Genomic DNA, 19,657 nt, shown 5'->3' with positions numbered 1-19,657 from the left:
TTTTTTTTCAATAGCCTTTACGATCGAAAGAGCTGAAAAAGGTGTTCAATAAATTGAAGTAAATCGCTTAAAATGGGACGGCTGATAGGCAGTGCTTATTTACGTTAGGTGCCTCACCGGACAAAGGCGTTACACATCCATAGAAAATCTTTCATCATTTTGGCTAGTGTGGCACCAAACGTCAAGCTTGGAAAGAGCTCAAAATTTTGAAAAAAAAAACCACAATCGTAGAGAATTGACGCAAAAAGAAAACAAACTGCTCGAATGGATTCAACTTTTCAGATACAAAAGCAAGTTTCACTGCCATAATTGGTATGTTTTACCTCCAAGAAGAACTTTCCGCATGAGGGCGAAAATTGACGGGCCACGCGGGAAAAACGAAGACCAAACCAAAAATAAGAAACCAAATTACATAAATCAAAGATTCAGTGAACCAATCGACGGTTGCGTACCGTCGGTCTGGCAAATAATCGGGCGTGCGTACAACACGTGTTTCATCTCCAGATGGCGAAAAAAAAAAAAGCACACGTACAGAAAATTCGATACAACACTAGAAAAAAATTTGTTCTCTTCACTGCGAGTGTTTTTCGCTTTATTAACAGCAGCTAGAAACGGCGCCAGTGATTCGTGGACGCTTCCACAGTCCATCTTTGAGAGCGAGCGCAGCCGAGCGTTGAACAGTCTTTACAACAAGAATTATTGCATCATCATCAGCAACACTGACGGGAAAAAGCAAAGCACTCACGCTACAGGCCAATCAGTTCCGGATTAAACGATCCCCCCCCCCTTCTTTTCATTTTGACAGACCAAAGACGTCGCAACCTCTTCCCATCCCCCAAAAAAACACAAGGATGGGAGTAGAAAATTACCCGCCATTTTAATACCATGCTTTTCTCTTCTTTTGTCTGTGTGATTTAGATTTCCCGCCATTATTTTTTGCACGCTTTTCGCATGAAACTTTAAAGGTGTTTGAAATATTCAAGTGACAATCAGGGATAAACGAAAAAGACGTAAGATTACTTCTACTAGACATATTTTGAACAAACATGGGGAACTTCACGAAAAGACTGGGAGAAATTTTAGAAACAAGACGCTACGTATTTCAAAGATTACCATTGATTACGAGAAGTACCGTAGGCATCTATAATAATAATGTTTTTCGAATAAATTAGAGTTGGAAACCTCGAAACCAGTTTTAAAATTCCCCAAAATTACACGATGTTAAAGAAATCAATGGATACGGGATAGTCCATGAAACGCCATCTCAAATGTGTTCAAGGTTACCCAAAAATTCGAAAAATTACCCAAAATCTGGTTCAACCACGTCGTTTGCATTTTCTGTCTTAGTTGGATTTCTAATATTTTTTATTTTTTTTTTTTTTTTTTTTTTTTTTTTTTTTTTTTTTTTTTTTTTTTTTTTTTTTTTTTTTTTTTTTTTTTTTTTTTTTTTTTTTTTTTTTTTTTTTTTTTTTTTTTTTTTTTTTTTTTTTTTTTTTTTTTTTTTTTTTTTTTTTTTTTTTTTTTTTTTTTTTTTTTTTTTTTTTTTTTTTTTTTTTTTTTTTTTTTTTTTTTTTTTTTTTTTTTTTTTTTTTTTTTTTTTTTTTTTTTTTTTTTTTTTTTTTTTTTTTTTTTTTTTTTTTTATTTTTTTTTTTTTTTTTTTTTTTTTTTTTTTTTTTTTTTTTTTTTTTTTTTTTTTTTTTTTTTTTTTTTTTTTTTTTTTTTTTTTTTTTTTTTTTTTTTTTTTTTTTTTTTTTTTTTTTTTTGTTTTTTTTTTTTTTTTTTTTTTTTTTTTTTAATTTTTTCTTTTTTTTTTTTTTTTTCCCTTCCTTCTCTTTTTTTTCCCTCTTTTTTTTCCCCTTTGTTGTTTTCCTCTTCGTTGTCTATGGTTGGATGGACGGGAGAAAAGATTGAAAATAATGCAACCATCCATGTTGGTACATAGAAAACAGACACATAGGAAGAAATGGGTCCCCAAATTCAAAGAGAAAATGCAACTTACTTTTTGCAGGCCAAGGCGCCATTTCTAGGTGACCGGTCACGTTGTCGACACCGTCTTCCATTACGAGGTTCAACCCATCGGCCACTCAAAGTTCAGTAAAGAGCACAGGAAAATGTCTTGCCAAGACATCTCGTCGTAGGAAACAAGTTCAAATACACGAGGAAATGGTGAGTCACTTTTAAGTTCAAAAGGTTGACCACTAATTCAAAGTAACTCCAGTCTCATGACTAATGTCCGACCTACTCAGCAGCACTATTAGTAGTCTCAGCCAACGTTGCCGACACCAATCGTTAAGTTCCGAATTTCTAATTCATCAACGAGCATTTAAAAATATTTGGCATCGTGTCTTTCATTCGCAGCTCTCGTTGACACCCGCCTTTTGCTGACAATAGCTCGTCATTAAAATAAGTACTTGAAACAAAGGCTCAATAAAGCAGAGACATTAGAAGCTTTAGTTCTTCGAACACAAAGATCTACTCTCCGCTGACAAGCTTGTTCATCAATTCACAGAATCTATCGATCGAAGAAAAGAAAATCGTTTTAAAACAAAACTTTCTAAAGAAAATGTGGGGAAAAAACGATTTATCGATCGAATCCACAAAAAAAAAGATCAGCGAACAGGTGACGTGCTTTCATTACATGAGGCTGTCCAGCTCAAGTCACAAAGGGACGATATTTTAAGTTTATCTACAGTCAACTAACTACAAACACATGTGCCTGCGAATAATGTGGCTAAAAAAAGAAAGAGTGAAGATGCCAAGAAAACAAGAAGGAAATAGAAATTATTGGTTAATATACGTCACCCAAGAGGTCGACGAGATGGTATGGCATGAGTCGTCGACAGAAGAACAGGATCTCATTTCCGGGTAAGATGGTGGCTATTTGATATGCGTCCTGTTGCGCTGTGCTTTATACCCGGTATCCTTGTCAGTTCATTTATCATATGTGCTCCAACGCCAGTTGATAAAGAGTAGAAGACCAAAAAGAAAAAGGCGACGTAAAAAAAGAAAGCTTTCCAGGACCAATATTAAAGAACGTACACCCAGGTCCCAGTGAGATTAGCAGACGGCTGCTTCCGACACACGGTGACGGCCCGTTCATCAAAAAAGAGTAACATGCAATTGTTCGACACTATCGCTCACTGTTCACTGTCAGGTTAGTGCAACTAACCCTCTCTGTCTTCTTCATCTGAGATCTCCCGCGATGAATAATGCTACTGTACGTAAACAATCTTCAAGACTTTGTTAGTTGTGCCTTTGTACTAATCTGTGCCAGACGCCATTTTCGAAGGATCAAAGCAAGAGAAAAAAAAAAGCAAACAAAAATGGCATCTTAGGAATGTTTAGTCATCACACAGCACAGCTGGCCGTAACTAATAAGAGCTTTTAAATTCTGTTTCGAAAGGAAAAAAGACTTTTGGGTGATCGCCCAGTAATGCCTGCTTCCAATTTCACGCAATTGAACGTGCGGAACAATTGACGTTCACATAGCAAGACCGAGTTTTTTCTTTTCATTCAATTTTTTTTTTCTTAAACCAATATTGACTTATACACAAATGATTTGCTTTAGCTCTCTTTTGTTTTTCGTATGTTCCTGTGATTATTTAATTCGTCAAGGCAGCGAACATGCGACAGGTGGTTTCTCTTTTTTTTTTTCTCTCTCTCTTTTTCTCTCTCCTGTCATGCTAATGCGTGTTTCTCTTTTGTTTACCGACACACATATACAGACCCACGAAGAACTCTGGCGAGGTTGAAAAATTCCAGCAGCACAACCACACATTAGTCGACCAAGACACCCTCCAAAAAGAGGAGATAACAGTCGCCAGACCAGCTGTTATTTCAACAAAAAAATGCCTACAAAAAAAGGTTAACTTTAGATCGGCATAAAATCCAGAAAAAAACAAAACAATATAATTTTTTTTTTCAAACAACACCTTAATGAACAATATTCCAATTGCAATCAAAAGCTTGTAAAACAGCGAGAAGAAACCAAGGAAAAATTGCTCAAAGAGGGTAATGGTGGGTGTGCGAACATCCGATTGGAACCCACGCGTTATCAAGAGGTTCGTTGCCCAGATTGCCGTACAATGAACATGTAATGTTCAGTGTCCAGTAATTAAAACAAAAAATGGTGGAAAAAAAATAACAACATAAGATTCAAAAATCAACGAAGAGGTAGCAACTACATTTTTTTTTAATACTTTGGCCGCGCTAACCACACACACACACACACAAATAAAAGTAAAAATACATTAAAAAGTTTAAAATTAAACGGCAAAAAATATATACCTCAAAGTCAAGGTTTTTTCATTTTTGGTTCTTTCTTTCTAGCTGATGGCCTCTACCGAGCAGTCGGACGGAAAGAAAAGAATGAACGGACAAAAAAAAAACGAAACAGAAATAACGCTTTATTTATTGTTTAAAATTGAAAAATAAGAAATGTAGCTGCCGAGTTGGTTTGTCGTTTTGGAAAAAATATGCCGTGTATTGTGCCACCGAAGACGGATGAACATTGCCGGGGCAAGGTTTAAAACTCGCGCTTAAAAACACAGCAGATGGTAACTTTCTGGTGTTCTTGGTATCCCCACTTTTTTTGTTTTTGTTGAATTTTTGTTTTTCCTTTGAAAAGAAAGAAAATGAAAAGAAAGTAAAATGCATTTTGAGCGGAATACAAAGCTGGCCTCATGATTGCAGTACTTTTGTATAGGTTTTTCATGACTTGTCTTTCAAAGTTTTTCCTTTGCTGCCATAAGAAACTATCATTCTACTGCTGAAATGATGTTTCTTCTACATCCCCCTGCAAAATTGTCTTCCTCACGAGACGTCCTTAAGTTTACGGATGTTACTAAGGCCAAGGCCCAGATACTACCTTTTTATGAACTGTGATTACAACCATATAAACCAGAATTTACAAAGGGTCCACAAACTAGCGTCCTCTTATCCGGGAATATCTTCTTCTGTATCATTTTTCTCTTTTCTTTCGAGAGTGAGTGTTTTATCTTTGCGATTATTATTTGTTAGAATTTCTTGATGAAAACAACGAATGTAAACACGAAAGAGTCCTTCGACTATCGCTGGAGGTATAAGTCGCCTTTTTTTCGACCGATTACCGCAGAACTAATAAAAAAACCAAACAATCTATCTTGTCCTCTTCCACCCGTTTTTGTTAGTCGGAAATTTGTCTCTCGAGCACAAATGAATTTCACTCAACTTTTTGCTGTTGTTGTTACATCTGCAGACTTTAAAATGAGATCCAATCTATGCGTGACTCTAATAGACTTCTAGGTCTTGATGACTCCATACAGATTGGCCTTAATAGGGTGACGCAATCAGAAGACTCCATCCAATTCAATGTTCGTTACAACAAGCCTTGTAATCCACATTTGTATGGAACAATTAGAAAAACAGCTATATCTCGGTTCGAGAATATTCTCAAAGCTAGTGACAGACGTACTGAGTTCATGTACAATTATGTTGTTGCAAGAAAAAAATTAATAGTAACAAGGGATCGGCGGATGCATCGATCAGTGGCCGTACTGTAACAAGATGAGGATTAAGAAACTTTGAGAATCAAAGTTTTCCCCACTTATGCATGACGTAACTAAAACACCCGTCAGGATCCGAGAGCAAATCAGAACAAAAATGATTACCTTATTGAAGACAATTGTTTCAACGGACAAAAACAAACAAACTGCCATTTTCTTTAAGTAAATAACGAAATACTTAAGCAAAAATTGCAATTCTTACTTGGGCCTAACCTCAAAAAGGTCAATGGTTTTCTTTCGTCAGTGAAAAAGAAACGGCAACTTAACGAAATGTTAGAGGATAAAACGATATTAAGCAAGATGCCGTAGCACGTATAGTATGACCGGGGAACGCGACAGTGGACCCCGAGGGTACCCCGACACCAGTCCACCCCCCACCCCCCGACATTGGCCCCGCTCGTTTTTGCAGGGGGGGGCTACAGTCGGCGAAGAACGCGACACCAGCCCCCCCTGGCAATAGAAGCGGGGGAGCCTGTGTCGTGTAGGCATACGACACCAGCCCGTATGAACGCAAGAATCCCAGCCAAACAATCAAATACATTCACGTGGTCCGGCAACCAAGTGGCTGCACAATTTTCTAAAAACAAGACTCAATTGTCATCTAGCGGCCATTTTAATGGTACTTTCCTTACCTGCCCAACTAATTATATCACATTTTTCTTTCGTTAACATGAAACTGAAACAAGACAAGCAAACCTATAAATTGAAAAGAAATTTTAAAAAGATGATCTTTATTTGAGTCAGAATGAGAAAATGATAATGGAAGAGAAATACGTTTTTATGAACACATCAGCTACGCGTACATTCCTGACTGTTTCAGTCATTGTGCAAACGCGATCGTCTCTTTGTTTTGATGGTCGTGCTATCGTCAATTTGCGCAGCAGCAGAGGCTCTTTTTGCCGCTCGTGTTTTGCCTTCTTCCAGCTTCACAGGTGTTTCTTCATGTGAGCTCAACGATTCAGTTCGACGGGCAAGATCTCGTGTTTCACGTCGAATTGGACGCATTGACTCTACGTTATGAGCTGCTAGCAACTGGGCATTAACAAATTCCTACAGACGAAAATGGAAACTTAAATTGTCGACTTCATCAACAAAAAGGCGATTGCGATGATCAATCCTTTACCTGAATAATGGTAGTGCTTTCGGTATACATTTCCTTTGCTAGACGATTAACTTCGTGATAAGTGGGGTTGTATATGATTGAGTTGAAGAACATGAGAGATATGTCCCGTTGGAACTCCACAGTGCTTCGAATAGCTCCACTTTCGATGTTCTTTTTAATGGTACTCAAATCCATCGGTCTAGAAATTCGATTTACGTAAAGCAAACCTCAATTATCATTCAAACACAGCTCAGTCAATCTATTTACCGCATGACCAAACTACGATAGCCTGGAACACTTTCTTCTGAGATTGGTTTGGCAAAAAGGGATGCGTTTTTGTGGCTAGATATTTCTCGCCATACCAGCAGTATGGATTTTTTCCAGGTCCTGTAATCTCGATCGTCCTCCCTGGAAGACAAGTTAAATGCATATTTCTTCATTTTAAAAATTTACGATTATTTGTTTGAACTTACGCTACGGTACTGACAGACGAAGTGGGGCTATTAGGAGTGGAATCAATACCGCTGGACGGGGCCGGTGAAGTAGACGGGACGTACAGAGGTGGGGGTAAGGAAGTCTTCTTCTTCCCAACGCCAGTAGTAGGTACAATAGTTTCGGTGGGTTCCTCGACGACTTCTGTATCTTGGTCGTCAGACTGTGGTCCTTTACGGCCAGAACTACGCCTTGTCGTAGGGCCCAGTTCAGAGGATTTAGTTTTTTCATCACTGGGTGTCCCTTCTGCTTCGCTGGCTATCTCCTTTTTCCGGCTGCCCCGTTGAGCTCGTCGAGTGGTTTTCGGTGTCTCTGTCTCTGATTTAGAAGTGGACTCTGCTTCAATTGTCTTTTGTTGTTTTTCTTCAACCTTTTCATCGGCCAACTCTTCATTTACTTCTTCAACTATCTTTTCTTCTTCTTCATGTATCACTTCCTCTTCTTCGACGGGTTCTGACTTCATGTCTCCAACGGTGGCTGTTACGTCTACGGCCATCTCTTCAACAATTTTCTCAACATCTTCGGTGTGGCTCACTTCGATCTCACTGTCGAATGCTACCGTAACCTCTGGCTGCTCTTCTTTAAGAGTTAGTCCAATGTCATCCTCTGCTTTCGACACGGGTTCATCTTCTTTCTTCACGGAAGATTCTACAGTTTCTGTCAAAAGGTCATGGGCTGGCGTCTCCTCTTCAGCTGATGGTTTGGACTCTTCCGTCTCCTTGGCACAGCTTTCCTTCTCTGTTCGGACGATTGTAACATCATTGGTTTCAACAGTTTCTTCAAGCACAACTTGCTCCTCGTTTTCGGGCACTGAAGTTTCTTCGATTTTTTCGGCTTCCATGTCTTGACTTTTTGTTTGCACTTCATTTTTGTTCGGGACAGAAACCGTAGACACCTCGGTTTCCTCGCTGACTGTCAAATCGGGCAAAGGTTTTCCCGGTGAGTTGAGCGGTAATTCTAACAGATGAGTTAATGTCGGAGCTGCCACTCTTGTTCCTGGAGAGGTTGAAGCGACTTTGATAGCTGAGGTGTCTTCTCCAATGGCAGTAGAAACCAAATTTTTTAGTCCAGGCGACAGACCACTTGGAGAGGCTATACCCACGAAAAAACCAAGTTAGTTGTGGCGTCCGTTTTACCAAAAATAAACACACAAACAAATAAATACTTAGTGTAAAAGGCTTTGAAGGTGGAGTCGTAAATCCTTTGGTGGCATTTGGCGGGACACTGGCCGTGGCAGTGGGACTCCTCAAAAGACTGGTGAGCAAGGGCGAAGAGGGAGTAGCGGCTGGAACAATTGGGGTGATGCTACCTCCAGTACTGCCCTGTTTAGCTTCACTAGGAGAAACAGTGGTCGTCTCCCGCACCTCCTCTGTCGAAATGTCGATGTTGAGCTGGTCTGTGACTGACGGACTACCAGTCACCATTTCTCCATCCACCGCTTCGGAACTGTTGCTAGTTTTCGTAGGTGAACGTAACATTAATTGCTGCGCTTGTTTTAACTCTTGTTGCTTTGATTCGCGTTCTTGCAGCCATTTTATGTGAGATTTTTGCTCGTTAAGTTTTTTCTCGTTTTCCCTATAAAGGTACGAAGTCAACGGTAGTAAAGGTTTTTTTCACCATCTGATTAAATTTATCCTTACTCGTCAATTTGTTTACTAATTTCTGGTAGCCGGTCGTCGAGTTTTCCATCTTGAACTAAATCCAATTCTTTCTTTAGTTTCTGATACTCTCGGCGTGAGGACTCCAACAGTTGCTGTAGCTCTTCTATGCGCTCTGAAATACACGGTCAAATGTTCAATACATTTGCGGTCTAGCTAAAAAGGAGTGCTGTGTTTACCCTGAGTTAGCTGTCTAAGAATGATCTCTCCAGCCGTTTCTCCTTGCAGCGAGTCTGTTGACCCCGAACTTGGATGTCTCTCCCCTCTTTTTCTCTTATGGGCACCTGTTTTCTCCAGCAAACTATTGTATTGCAAGGCACAGTTTCTGGGAGACAACCAATCTTGTGGACGATTCGGTTCAGCAAATAGTTTTAATGATCGGCTCACGGAAACCCTTTCGCCAAAACTGTTGCTTTAGATTGTCTTTGTTTAAAATTTGTTTTAAAATATTAAAAAAAATACCAGTTTTGATCACCACTGCGAAGTACAGAAGAGGCCAAACACAGTTGCTCACGAACAGACCAAGTATCAATAGAAACCATTTTCATCTTGAGCTCTAAATTAATCACAAAAATATCTTGTTTAATTGCTCAAAAAAGAATGTATTTCAAATGAAGCTTTATCCAGATGTTTTATTTCTGAATACAAATATAATTATTTTCCTTCTCCACATGGTCAAGCACAAAAGACATGCACAAAAACGGTCCTCTAGCTGACAAACAATAAAGATAGTTTCATTAATGAAAATCTCTATGGATTATTGAAAACCCACGTTAAAGAGAAATTGGGTTCTGTAATTGCCTAATAACTAAACTGGCGAAAATGTTTTGAACACACATGACACTTAATGCACTATGTTCCAACTAGCTATGGGAAAGAAAGATTACTTTGTTGAGAAGAAATCTTGTCCGGACTCGCCATTCCTCAAGAAATTTTTTTTGTAGAATCTGGTCAACCTCAAGTTGATTCGGCTTAGTATTCTATTATTGTTTCATATTCATACTCACATTCACAATATAAGCATTGACTGAGACGCTCTGCAAAATGATAATTGAACGGTAATTGTCGGGAAACATTGAGGGAAGCATAAAAAGGACAGATCACGGTATTTGAGTTACAAATTTCGGATGCGAAGCAATAGATGGCGGAACTGATGTAGAAGCTCTGCTTTAATAACAGTCCGCAGCTTATCAAAGGGCGTTACCTGCTGTTTTGGACCTTGTTTCCCTTGGCCTCTCTGTCAAACCATAAACTTTTGGTTAGTTAATCGTTGCATTATAGTTACGCCAAAGAAAATTGTTCTATCAAACGGAATCATGGGATTGTTTGGGAAAACGCCAGAAGCTAATCCAAAAGACAAGGTAAAATAAGTTTCATTTTCCCTAAAGTGGACGATACAGCGCAGAACACAGATAGCGGGATTGAACGAAATTGTGTAGGACTCGCGCGATAAGCCTTAGACTTAACAATATCCAATTCATGTTGGTTCAAGGTGAACGAGTGGTGTAGCAAACTTCGAAAGGAGAACTCCCAATTAGACCGGCAAATTCGTGGTACTTTAAATATTATGATAGCTTACTCCTTTAACTGAAGTTAACCAAAATAAACCTAAAGGTATTCAAAGGGAAGAAGAAAAGGTGAAGAGAAGTATGAAGGAAGCTGCCAAAAAAGGAGATAGAGATGTCTGCATTATACTTGCCAAAGAAATCATTCATTCAAGGAAGGCCATCTCAAAAATCTATACATCCAAGGCTCACATCAATTCCATATCAATGCAGATGAAAAATCAATTAGGTTCATATTTTTAGCATAATATTAGTTTCTCTGGCTGACTAATTATATTGAGCAGCAACCCTACGAATTGCTGGAGCACTTCAGAGGTCCACAGAAGTAATGAAAGCCATGCAGCAACTGATAAAAATACCTGAAGTTGCAGCCACCATGAGAGACCTTTCGAAGGAGATGATGAAGGTTTTCTTTTGAACCAAAAATAAATTTATTATGAGATTGCACCTATTATTGTGTAGGCTGGAATTATTGAAGAAATGTTAGAAGACACAATGGAAGGTCTGGAGGATACTGAAGAACTTGAAGAAGCTGCTCAGCAAGAAGTTGATAAGGTTCGTTTTCGAGTGTATATATTTTTAAATTTCGTTTTCACATTTGAATCGTGTTGATTTTGATTGATTGATTGAAAGGTGATTGAAATAGATTTTTTTATTTATTAAATTTAATTAAATATGTTAAAATTATTATTATTGTTATTTTGTTACAAACTGATGCAGGTTTTGTGGGAAATAACAGCCGGTCAATTAGGGAAAGCCCCGGATGCTGTTACCGACTCTCTTCCTGTTCCGGAAGCCATTGCGTCTACGGCAGATGACGAAGAAGATTTGGAAGAAATGCAATCCCGTCTACAGGCCCTGAAAAGCTGAAGACTTTTAAATACGTTTAAGAGATTTGGTGCATCGTTTAAATTTTAAAGCTAATCATATTGAGATAACAATAGTTTCATTTCATAACGTAGCGCCCTGAGTATCACTTACGTAAATTGGCAACTAGGGCACTACACGCTGTACAAATTCTACATACTATAAGCTCTTATTATATGATTACATTTGTTCAAACGTACCAGCTTTACTAAGTTTCTAAAAAATGTCATAAAATAGAGCAGAAGTAAACTTTAATCTAGAAATAGGTTGTGGACGATGTATTTTTTCTTATGCACCAACTTCGGATAATTTAAACAAAGTTTCTTTCAATGAGAACGGGATTATTTATGTTTCTTGGACGGCCTGTACTTTTCCCATGATCGATGGTTGAGATGACTCATATCTTCGAGCGGTGCGATGTCCTTTAAATACTGAGCTAAATATAAAAGTTCACGATCCTTATCACGATTCTGGTGAGCGTCTCGGAATGCTCTAATACGCAGACCGTTTTGGGGATTCATTAGAAAGTTTCTTCGAATATCATCAAACATGATGGTGTTTTTCGAACTGTAGATACCCGAAAATTTTCCCCATATCACAGCAAGAGGCTTCACCTAAACAAAATTGTTAAATTTCAATACTGCTTCAAAAACATTTACACCAGACATAGCATACATCCAGTAACCCGTATTTATCCATATGTACTGAAATCATTGCCAAATAGTCTAGGTATCCTAAGATCTTGTAGTTCTGGTTTGTCGATACTCCAAGTAGTTTCATTTTTTCTTCAATCCATTTCTAATAAGAATGGAAACCTTGATTACTAAGTAAATCAAACATAATGTTATTCTGCAACAACATACCATAGATGTTGCAGACCAAATCATAATATCATAATCCTGTAACAGCGAAATCAGTGCAATTAATTAATCTAAACGTCTTGACGATCAGACCTGTATCTCAAACAGCACCCCCATGGTACGTACGTCATAGGCGGCAGTTAGAAATTCGTGCAGGAACGGCCTCATCAATTCATTGCCAGTCTCTGCCGCCGAACGATGATCGAAAAGAGTATAGTCTATGTCCAAAACCAATAATTTTTTTCCTTGTCTTGGTTCATTCAGCAATTTGATTTCATAGCTATCCACTCGTTTGGCAATCTTGAAAAGATGTAGAAAAATTTTACATTAAACTAAAATACAAACTATACTGCTAATAATATACTTTGCTGAGGTATTCTTCTCTATTTTCCAAAGCTATTTCCTCTTCAGTCATGTCTAAATCATTTATTATCTCATCAACAATTTCTGGGACTGTAGATGCTGTAGTGATATCCTGTTCCAGTGAACCCATCATCATGATTTTAAACCCTACTTTTAAGTCCAAACTACTTAATTTAACTGCATCTTCAGCTGGTTTTCCTGACAGGAAAGAAATGGTGTTAATGAGATCAAAGGATTATGTACTATGCACATTGTATTACATTACTGAACTATTAATAATGGCTTTATTATTTTGTACAAGACCACATACCTTTGAATTTGAGGTTTAATAATTTTTGTCTTTCTACTTTAACTCCTGTTTCAACTTCAATGGCTTTTTTTAGACATAAAACTGTCCCTTCTTTATCGACATGAATTGCGTACTCTTTCGCAGACCATTTTACCACGAAACTTATCAAGGCGTCGGCCATGATAAACAGATAAATAAATAACCAAACTTATTAATTAACAAAGAACAATGAGTGGCTGGAAACTTCAACTCGAATTTCTTTTTTCACTTCTTGAGTCTTAAGTCTGAACTAGAAAGTCAACAATCGAACTTCACAATGTTGTCAGATGTACGTACATAAACTAGAAGCCTTTTTGCCAATCGGGGTTCGCGTTTCGTGGCGGGGCTTTTGAGGTTCAGGTGGGGTTTTTTACCGATTGGATAGTAATCTTGCTTTTTTAGGTGAGGTGGGGTGGGCTGTGATTCAATCGTTGTTTATGCCCACGAACCTCTGGAGCCGGAAAAAGTTAAGGCAGAAATCCATATAATACCGAAGGATAACCATGGGCCATAGACATATAAGTATAGTGTTAAACCTCTAAGATAAATAGAACTAATAATCATGTTGGTATTTAACTATACACATGGGATTATTTTTAATGCTCGTACTTTTATTAATAATTTTCCCGAGAAAAAAAGGTCGGTGAAAACATTATCCCAAAATTAAAAGCAAAGCAAATTTGCACCTACGGAAGTAAAGAAGTTCTTAATATTTCCTTGGTGTCGTGCTTCGTGCTTGAACCCGAAATCGTGTCGGGCACTTTAGCTAAGCAATTTTAAACAGCCCGAAACTCTTTAGGAATTTGCAAATCCGTGGGGAAAGTGCAACCATCTTGCTGGATAATTTGGGTCGCCGCCCAAACTCCGCAACGAACACAAACATCAATGGGGCGACCATGAAGTAACTGAGAAATAAATCCTAAACAAAAGCAAAAGTTACAGTAAGATGTAAGTGCTTTGTGGTTTTTATTAGATCTTACCACCAACAAAGGCATCACCGGCTCCATTCGTGTCCACGATCTTATCGTCGGGAACATTAATGGCAGCGATTCGGGTAACTTTACCGTCTAAAAAGACAATCATCAAAACAATCTGTAAAAAAGATAAATATTTACGTACATACCTTGAGCGATGATAACATCATCCTTTCCCTGGGTTATAATCACGATGCGTTTTCTCTTATGGTTTTCTTTGGGGAGGGCTGCAATACTCAACGCTATTTCAGACATATCATTAGTTACTGGTAGATTTTGTTCCTTGACGAAAGTTTCGGCTTCCTAGAAAGGAACCACTCATTGTTACCAATGGTTTCTCAGTCGGATGTTGCGAGATACGTACTGTTTCATTCCCGAACAGAATATCAATATACGGAAAAGCTTGCATCAAAGGCTCTTTAAAAAACTGTGACAAAAACGGGGCGCTCAGGTTCATCATTAAAATTTTGTTTTCGGCGTTTGCGTGCCGCGCAACTTCCATAATCGTGTCTGGATTAACTGTAAGGAAAAACCCCTGTTGTGGAAAAACATAAAATAAAAATTAACATTAAAAGAACCAACAAGATAAAATATGAAAAATGAAATAAGAATGGAAAAGCGCTCTACAATAGTAAAACGATGCGGTTTGCAGAAAATTTGGTATGATTTTTCTTACTGTGATGTAGAAAAAATCTGCTTCGTCGATGAATTTTCTGTTTTCAGGGATTTCGACGTGATGCTTTGTAAAAAGATTTGCTGCCGCAAGGTTGGCACACAATGAACGATTTGCCCCATTGTTGGTTAAAAGAACGGCACACGTTCCTTAATATAATAAAATTTTCAACAATGTTACAAATTTAAAAATGTCAATAGTATCATTTATTTACCTGTAGATTCAGTATCTGTATATTGATACCTTACATTAACACCTTCACTCCTTTCAGGGGAAAAAAGTTGATTGAAGACATAAGTTAATTATATCATCTAAGCAATAACACATCCCCCATTTCTTAAAGTACCTTGCTTTAGTTTGCAGGATTTCGCTATACTCATCCTTGCCAACACAGCCCATAAAAACTGTAGCATTTGGCTTCTCCAGTACTCTCTGAATAAAAAAATTTAATTAAATTTAAAAAAATTTGACAAGTTAACTTCAACACCTGTGCAACTCGGAGAGCATTTTGTCCTGACCCACCAGCAATATAATCTACTTTATATTGAGACACTAATTCTTTATAGAGAGGCCGGTGCTTCTCTTCAGCTAGAATAGCATTATTTAACTGCAAGTCGTACTTTTCCAAGAATGCCACATCCGTAGCTGCTGAGATATCCAAAAGCGGATTACACAACCCCACCAGCATTCCTTCCCTGTACTCAAAATTTCAATAACATTTGAAAGCAACATAATATATGTGTTTAATTTTTAACCTCAGAACTTTGTTATCTCCTGACATTCTTGGGTGAGAATGTTTGCAAATAACCTTTCGTGAGCACGTCGTGATCGAAAAGACCGGGCAAAGCAGACTAACAAGTACATGACATCCTACCCGACAGTAATTTTGTTGTAAGGCCGGCTCTTTCAATTAAATGACACATTTAAGACAAGCGATGTTCGTCAGCGCCTCTGGTAATAAAAACAACGTGAATAAAATCCTAATGCTTCATTGCTACATTCTTAAGACTTACTAGCTAAAGGTTAAGTGTTAAAAAAATTAACGTTTGTCTTGTAACCTTTTTGATTACCTTTTTAAACAAACTTTTAATATTTTATAAAACAAACCACTTCATTATTCTTCACTTTTCAGCCGATGAACACCGCCTCTTGGTACGTACGCTTTTAAAGTGTTACTAAACTGGAGGAAAAATATAATTTTGCTAAAAATAAAATGCAATAAATAAAAAAATAATGAATAAAACGAGAGTTTTGCTTAAACAATTCTGCACTATAATAATAACATTTTTAAAGGAATAAAAATATTGCCTGGCTGGCCTTAGCTCAATACTACCATGTAGTCAGTCATACACATACACATGCCTCTTAGTCTTAGCTACGTTTGCTTTTGTAGTAGATGACTAGAGTTCAATGGTTTCTGCCTGAAGGAATTTGTTAAAAGCATTGAACTAAGCTACGTTGTTGACGTGGCTGAATTTCCAAGCGTTTTAAGCAGTACCAGAAAGTTTTCTGTAGTTGCGAGACTTATTTCTTTTTCTACGGTATTTAATAACGTAACAGAAATGTCGGTTAAATATGTGACTTGCGTAAGCATAATTTTAGCCATCTCAATATTGGCAAATAAACTTCATGGAGCAGAAAATATTCAAAAAGGTTCTGAACAGCCGTTTAGTCCTTTTAACATTTTCTCATTTCTGTCCGACCTTAAGTATTCCTTTCAAGCTAAATCCTTGAATGAAACTTTGGCAAGCTGTCCCAATCTCTGGACTCAAACAGAAGAACAGTTTAGTAAAAAAGAAGAAACTGGCATCCTAGGTTCAATCACAAAGCTTCAAGAGCTATGTCCAGATAAGGAAAATGTAAACTTGGTTTGTAAAGGTGCCATTTGGATTTCAGATTATGTTTGCACAGCAAGTCAAGGTGAAAATCCCTTGTCCCTTCCCATTGTCCAAGATCTAAAAAATCTGACTAGCGTCAATGGCTTGTGCCAAGCCCTTGTTGGAAATGTAAACCTTACACAGAAACTAGGTAACATAGTCAAAACTAGTGTAAAATCCAATGAAGCCCTTAGAATGTTTCCAGTAGAGGAGAAATTTGAAAACATTTCTATGTTACCTGGTAGCGAAACATACACAACACAAAAACAGTGTATTCAATATTGTGGTGAACACAATCAGCCACTATGCAAAATTATTCTCCAAAGCTTACGAACAATTTTGTCTTTGGAAGAGAAGAAAGAACATCAATTGGCAGATACTAGTGCCAATGCTGATACAGAATTAACAACAATCAATGGCAAACTTACTTCATATCCCACTTCCTTGACAGGTCCACCTGACATCAAGACACCAGTCATTGTTCAACAAAGTCAAACTGAACGAATTATTCAAGGGGTGACTTCACAGATCAACAACGGGTCCTTAAATGCTACAACGCAGTCTATCAGCACAGTCACCCCCATTACGATTAACAACGAAAAGCCCGCGCTATCTAAGGATTCAAATGCATCTAACGTGCCGTCTAAAAACAATCATACAAAATCTTCGTCAACAGTGGCAACAGATATTGACACATCTTTGGCAACGGAAGTGACAGTTAATGACGAAGATTTTGGATTAAACGACTTCGGCTCTGCTGACAAGCCACCAATAAAACCTGCTGATGAAGATCCGCCGTCATATGAGGATGGTGACGATGCCATTAAAGAAGAAAAAGAGTTAAACAAGGAAGAAGAAAAAATTCCTAATGAAACACAAAAGGCTGTTCATAATTTTGATTCGTCATCTGATATTGATGCTGATCCAGTCAATACGCACTTCCTTTTCTATTTTATTGCCTTCGCCGTGCTGTCTGCAAGTGGCTATCTAATGTTTATACGCAGGAAGTATCTAATCGCATTGGTGTTGGAAGGTCGTTCAAATTCAAGTAGAAGACGCAGTAGCTCCTTTCGGGAACGTCCTTCATCTGGGAGTTATCGCAAGTTGGTTAACAACCTTGAAGAAGCCATATCATCAAATTCCGTCAAAAATTCGAATGTAATATATTGAATGCCTTTGTTGGATAAGTTAATGTATAAAGTACGTAATCGAATAAATTGGTCCACAATTCACATTCATGTTGCAAAGGATAATTACCAGGAAAGCATTCCCTAACGAATATTGACATTTTTCTATAATTTTTAACTTTGTAGTTTAAACGAATATTATTTTTGAAAAAGTTTTGGTGACGTAAAATTTAACAAGGTTATATGTATTTTTCGATTAAACAAGATATTACTAACAATTCTAGAAATATAAAATAAACATTGATTTTCAAGGCTATATGTATTTCTCGATTAAATAAGTACATTCCTGTCACATTACCATAATTGGTATTTAACAATGCAAAGATACAGCGACCGCTTCTTCGAAGCATGCAATCCGTTCAAAATCCATAAGAAAGCCCAGTGCCATCTGCAACTACAATGAAAGGATGTTAGATGAAGACTACATCTTCACATTCACGATCAAAACTTTATGGTTTATAAACAGCTCAGACCCATTTTGACTACATTTAATTTCAGATGACGAAAAAATATCGTTTCCTCATAGCTAACAATAAAAAATACTTGAAAAATGCTTAAGTCAACTGACCTGCTCTACAAACGTTGCGAATTTCCTCAAGTCGACCAGGAATCTATAGATACAAACGAGAATTACATACCATTGGACAGAAATTGCGATTCATTCACACTTCAAATTAGTTTCAGTCAAATTTTGTCCACAGTTCTTTTTCAGATGACGAAAAATATTTCTCATCATAATAGTATATGAAAACATTTCAGTAGGATATTCATACCCTCCTTGGATGTCTAACAGTTGTTTTCATTTTCGTTGGATGGTACACTTTCCCCCCTGTTTCACGTTGCAATTCCAAACCTTCGGTAGCAATAGATCACTTGTATTGAACGGTTTCCTTACTTCCTGGCGCACACATACAGTATGTAGTTTTCAACCGGAACTTTTCTACATGACAAATAATATTCATTTATAATTATTTAAATGTTAACAATGTGGGAAGATATTTGGGCAAACATTCAAGAAAATGTTTTCTTTTTAAATACTTCTATTTAATATAGCACTACCGCGAAAGGTGACCACATCATATTGAATTTTAGTCTCCGCTCAGGTACTGCAAAAACTACTTTGGGGAAAATATTCTAACCAACTTACTGTGCATGAATGTATTCTGCCATTGGTCTAACTGCAATAAACCCAATCAGGTTTCAGACAGATCCATTAGGAATTCCAGTGATTGTCAGCAATAGCATTTTGAACTGTAGAAAACCGAATATCTTAATTAGTCTATGCACATGTTAACTAAAGACCAGAATCTATTTTTTCATTTATAGCTCAGATTAGTTGTGTCAACAGTAATTCAGATGACGAAAAATTATTCTCATCATGCTTATACAGAAAGTATTTTATGATGTTTTTCTTACACAACATGGTGATCAAGATGTGTGCAAATGGTTTCCATAGCAATACTGCATCCTTCAATGCAGCTGGAAGATCTTGTCAGTGTATGCAAACCTTCAAAAGCAAATGTATTCATAAGTAACATTCAGCAACATAAAAGAAACCGTTATGTTCTTTGCATAAGAATTTACGAACTGCATATAATAGTCGCAAATACTGATAGAGAAAAAAAATTAAATACGGTATAAGAAACACGTGGCCTAGTAGAACAATCAACGAGCTTCGCTCAACTTGCTACATGGGTTGATAAACTCGAATCCAAATATCATTTAAACGGTGTCAAACAAAATCTAACTTACACCAATTTGGACGTTTGCGAAACAATGCAGCGAATCAACGATAATGAATGCCATAGACGAGCAGCAGCGAATTTTAAGATGGACGTCGGTTGATAAACTCCAGGAAACGAATATTACAGATGATGCTCCGTTGGTAAAATCAAGCTTTAGTATCGAAGCAATCGAAATAGACTGTTGAATTATCGATCGTTAACTATATGAAAAACTCAAAATTCGAAAATCAAACAGACTAGCCGTTGTGATCAATTTTGAAAATCTTGATTGGCGATACAATCTTTTGTAAAATTATTTAATAGACGACATATTCATTGCCAAATTAATTATCGAAAAAACACTGCAAAATATTTATTGTTAGATCCAGAAACAGCTTCGGAAATCTTTTCCTTCCTCTTTTTTTCGTCATTACTACGGGTCA

The 19,657-nt window shown here is 37.2% G+C and overlaps 6 protein-coding genes and 3 long non-coding RNA genes across 13 annotated transcripts in view; 3 read left to right on the top strand and 6 right to left on the bottom strand.

Moving 5' to 3' along the window:
• The window catches only part of LOC116926993, a 64,156-nt gene extending 62,019 nt beyond the window's left edge, over positions 1–2,137 (bottom strand). The window contains exon 1 of the mRNA XM_032933921.2: positions 2,001–2,137. The gene's annotated coding sequence lies outside the window, so the exon portion shown is untranslated. The remainder of the gene's footprint in view (positions 1–2,000) is intronic.
• Positions 2,138–2,307: 170 nt separating this feature from the next.
• LOC116927076 lies at positions 2,308–5,074 on the top strand. Of its 2 annotated transcripts, XR_006643818.1 has the most exons (5): positions 2,308–2,866; positions 2,932–3,634; positions 3,727–3,865; positions 3,967–4,240; positions 4,331–5,074. It is a non-coding gene; the product is annotated as an uncharacterized LOC116927076 (long non-coding RNA). The 2 variants fall into 2 exon arrangements; XR_004396432.2 differs by having other exon boundaries at positions 3,967–5,074.
• On the bottom strand, positions 4,461–5,927 carry LOC116927082. The gene is made up of 2 exons (XR_004396434.2): positions 5,747–5,927; positions 4,461–4,618 (listed from the first exon to the last, which is right to left on the bottom strand). It is a non-coding gene; the product is annotated as an uncharacterized LOC116927082 (long non-coding RNA).
• A 331-nt stretch (positions 5,928–6,258) lies between these two features.
• Positions 6,259–9,869, bottom strand: LOC116927013 (bromodomain-containing protein 8). 3 transcript variants are annotated; one of them, XM_045170120.1, is made up of 9 exons: positions 9,684–9,869; positions 9,259–9,352; positions 8,976–9,202; positions 8,779–8,911; positions 8,304–8,713; positions 7,120–8,230; positions 6,914–7,054; positions 6,668–6,845; positions 6,259–6,594 (listed from the first exon to the last, which is right to left on the bottom strand). In XM_045170120.1, exons 1-9 carry the CDS (start codon positions 9,715–9,717, stop codon positions 6,361–6,363), a joined length of 2,562 nt encoding a protein of 853 aa, XP_045026055.1. In that variant the 5' UTR covers positions 9,718–9,869; the 3' UTR covers positions 6,259–6,360. The 3 variants fall into 3 exon arrangements, with proteins under 3 accessions (XP_045026055.1, XP_032789830.1, XP_032789838.1); XM_032933939.2 differs by having other exon boundaries at positions 8,976–9,190; XM_032933947.2 differs by having other exon boundaries at positions 8,976–9,190; positions 9,804–9,841.
• Positions 9,870–9,976: 107 nt separating this feature from the next.
• Positions 9,977–11,427, top strand: LOC116927061 (charged multivesicular body protein 3). The gene is made up of 6 exons (XM_032934036.2): positions 9,977–10,157; positions 10,289–10,349; positions 10,411–10,590; positions 10,646–10,767; positions 10,824–10,916; positions 11,082–11,427. Exons 1-6 carry the CDS (start codon positions 10,113–10,115, stop codon positions 11,229–11,231), a joined length of 651 nt encoding a protein of 216 aa, XP_032789927.1. The 5' UTR covers positions 9,977–10,112; the 3' UTR covers positions 11,232–11,427.
• A 64-nt stretch (positions 11,428–11,491) lies between these two features.
• On the bottom strand, positions 11,492–13,231 carry LOC116927054 (ubiquitin-like domain-containing CTD phosphatase 1). 2 transcript variants are annotated; one of them, XM_045170144.1, is made up of 6 exons: positions 12,762–13,231; positions 12,453–12,649; positions 12,182–12,388; positions 12,092–12,127; positions 11,904–12,026; positions 11,492–11,842 (listed from the first exon to the last, which is right to left on the bottom strand). In XM_045170144.1, exons 1-6 carry the CDS (start codon positions 12,919–12,921, stop codon positions 11,570–11,572), a joined length of 996 nt encoding a protein of 331 aa, XP_045026079.1. In that variant the 5' UTR covers positions 12,922–13,231; the 3' UTR covers positions 11,492–11,569. The 2 variants fall into 2 exon arrangements, with proteins under 2 accessions (XP_045026079.1, XP_032789914.1); XM_032934023.2 differs by having other exon boundaries at positions 12,215–12,388.
• A 138-nt stretch (positions 13,232–13,369) lies between these two features.
• LOC116927049 (adenosine kinase) lies at positions 13,370–15,345 on the bottom strand. Its single transcript, XM_032934010.2, has 9 exons — positions 15,182–15,345; positions 14,914–15,121; positions 14,773–14,858; positions 14,641–14,690; positions 14,430–14,575; positions 14,118–14,288; positions 13,903–14,056; positions 13,760–13,846; positions 13,370–13,698 (listed from the first exon to the last, which is right to left on the bottom strand). The coding sequence occupies exons 1-9, from the start codon at positions 15,205–15,207 to the stop codon at positions 13,556–13,558; spliced, it is 1,071 nt and encodes a 356-aa protein (XP_032789901.1). The 5' UTR covers positions 15,208–15,345; the 3' UTR covers positions 13,370–13,555.
• Positions 15,346–15,785: 440 nt separating this feature from the next.
• LOC116927027 lies at positions 15,786–17,535 on the top strand. The gene has a single exon (XM_032933959.2). It carries the CDS (start codon positions 15,989–15,991, stop codon positions 17,471–17,473), a length of 1,485 nt encoding a protein of 494 aa, XP_032789850.1. The 5' UTR covers positions 15,786–15,988; the 3' UTR covers positions 17,474–17,535.
• A 195-nt stretch (positions 17,536–17,730) lies between these two features.
• On the bottom strand, positions 17,731–19,373 carry LOC116927067. The gene is made up of 6 exons (XR_004396431.2): positions 19,243–19,373; positions 18,907–18,997; positions 18,638–18,741; positions 18,264–18,430; positions 18,059–18,101; positions 17,731–17,884 (listed from the first exon to the last, which is right to left on the bottom strand). It is a non-coding gene; the product is annotated as an uncharacterized LOC116927067 (long non-coding RNA).
• Between the last annotated feature and the right edge of the window lie 284 nt (positions 19,374–19,657).

Source organism: Daphnia magna, linkage group LG1, assembly GCF_020631705.1.
Source record: "Daphnia magna isolate NIES linkage group LG1, ASM2063170v1.1, whole genome shotgun sequence".
NCBI classification, from domain to species: Eukaryota; Metazoa; Arthropoda; class Branchiopoda; order Diplostraca; family Daphniidae; genus Daphnia; species Daphnia magna.
Note: the sequence above shows the minus strand (reverse complement) of the source record. Positions and strands in the feature narration are given on the sequence as shown.

Bases quoted from the DNA above. Each gene is read 5' to 3' on its own strand.
- LOC116927049 (XM_032934010.2), bottom strand. From the start codon at position 15,207: ATGTCAGGAGATAACAAAGTTCTGAG. The intron at 14,289-14,429 runs GTAAGAAAAATC...TTTCCACAACAG, and splicing joins CAGATTTTTTCTACATCACA to GGGTTTTTCCTTACAGTTAA. The intron at 13,847-13,902 runs GTATGTACGTAA...TTGTCTTTTTAG, and splicing joins TGATGTTATCATCGCTCAAG to ACGGTAAAGTTACCCGAATC.
- LOC116927013 (XM_045170120.1), bottom strand. From the start codon at position 9,717: ATGGCGAGTCCGGACAAGATTTCTTCTCAACAAA. The intron at 8,714-8,778 runs GTAAGGATAAAT...GTACCTTTATAG, and splicing joins ATTAGTAAACAAATTGACGA to GGAAAACGAGAAAAAACTTA. The intron at 6,595-6,667 runs GTAAAGGATTGA...TTTCGTCTGTAG, and splicing joins AAAGCACTACCATTATTCAG to GAATTTGTTAATGCCCAGTT.
- LOC116927054 (XM_045170144.1), bottom strand. From the start codon at position 12,921: ATGGCCGACGCCTTGATAAGTTTCGTGGTAAAATGGTCTGCGAAAGAG. The intron at 12,389-12,452 runs GTATATTATTAG...CATCTTTTCAAG, and splicing joins GAGAAGAATACCTCAGCAAA to ATTGCCAAACGAGTGGATAG. The intron at 11,843-11,903 runs GTATGCTATGTC...AATTTTGTTTAG, and splicing joins ATAAATACGGGTTACTGGAT to GTGAAGCCTCTTGCTGTGAT.
- LOC116927027 (XM_032933959.2), top strand. From the start codon at position 15,989: ATGTCGGTTAAATATGTGACTTGCGTAAGCATAATTTTAGCCATCTCA.
- LOC116927061 (XM_032934036.2), top strand. From the start codon at position 10,113: ATGGGATTGTTTGGGAAAACGCCAGAAGCTAATCCAAAAGACAAG. The intron at 10,768-10,823 runs GTTTTCTTTTGA...ATTATTGTGTAG, and splicing joins TTTCGAAGGAGATGATGAAG to GCTGGAATTATTGAAGAAAT. The intron at 10,917-11,081 runs GTTCGTTTTCGA...AAACTGATGCAG, and splicing joins CTCAGCAAGAAGTTGATAAG to GTTTTGTGGGAAATAACAGC.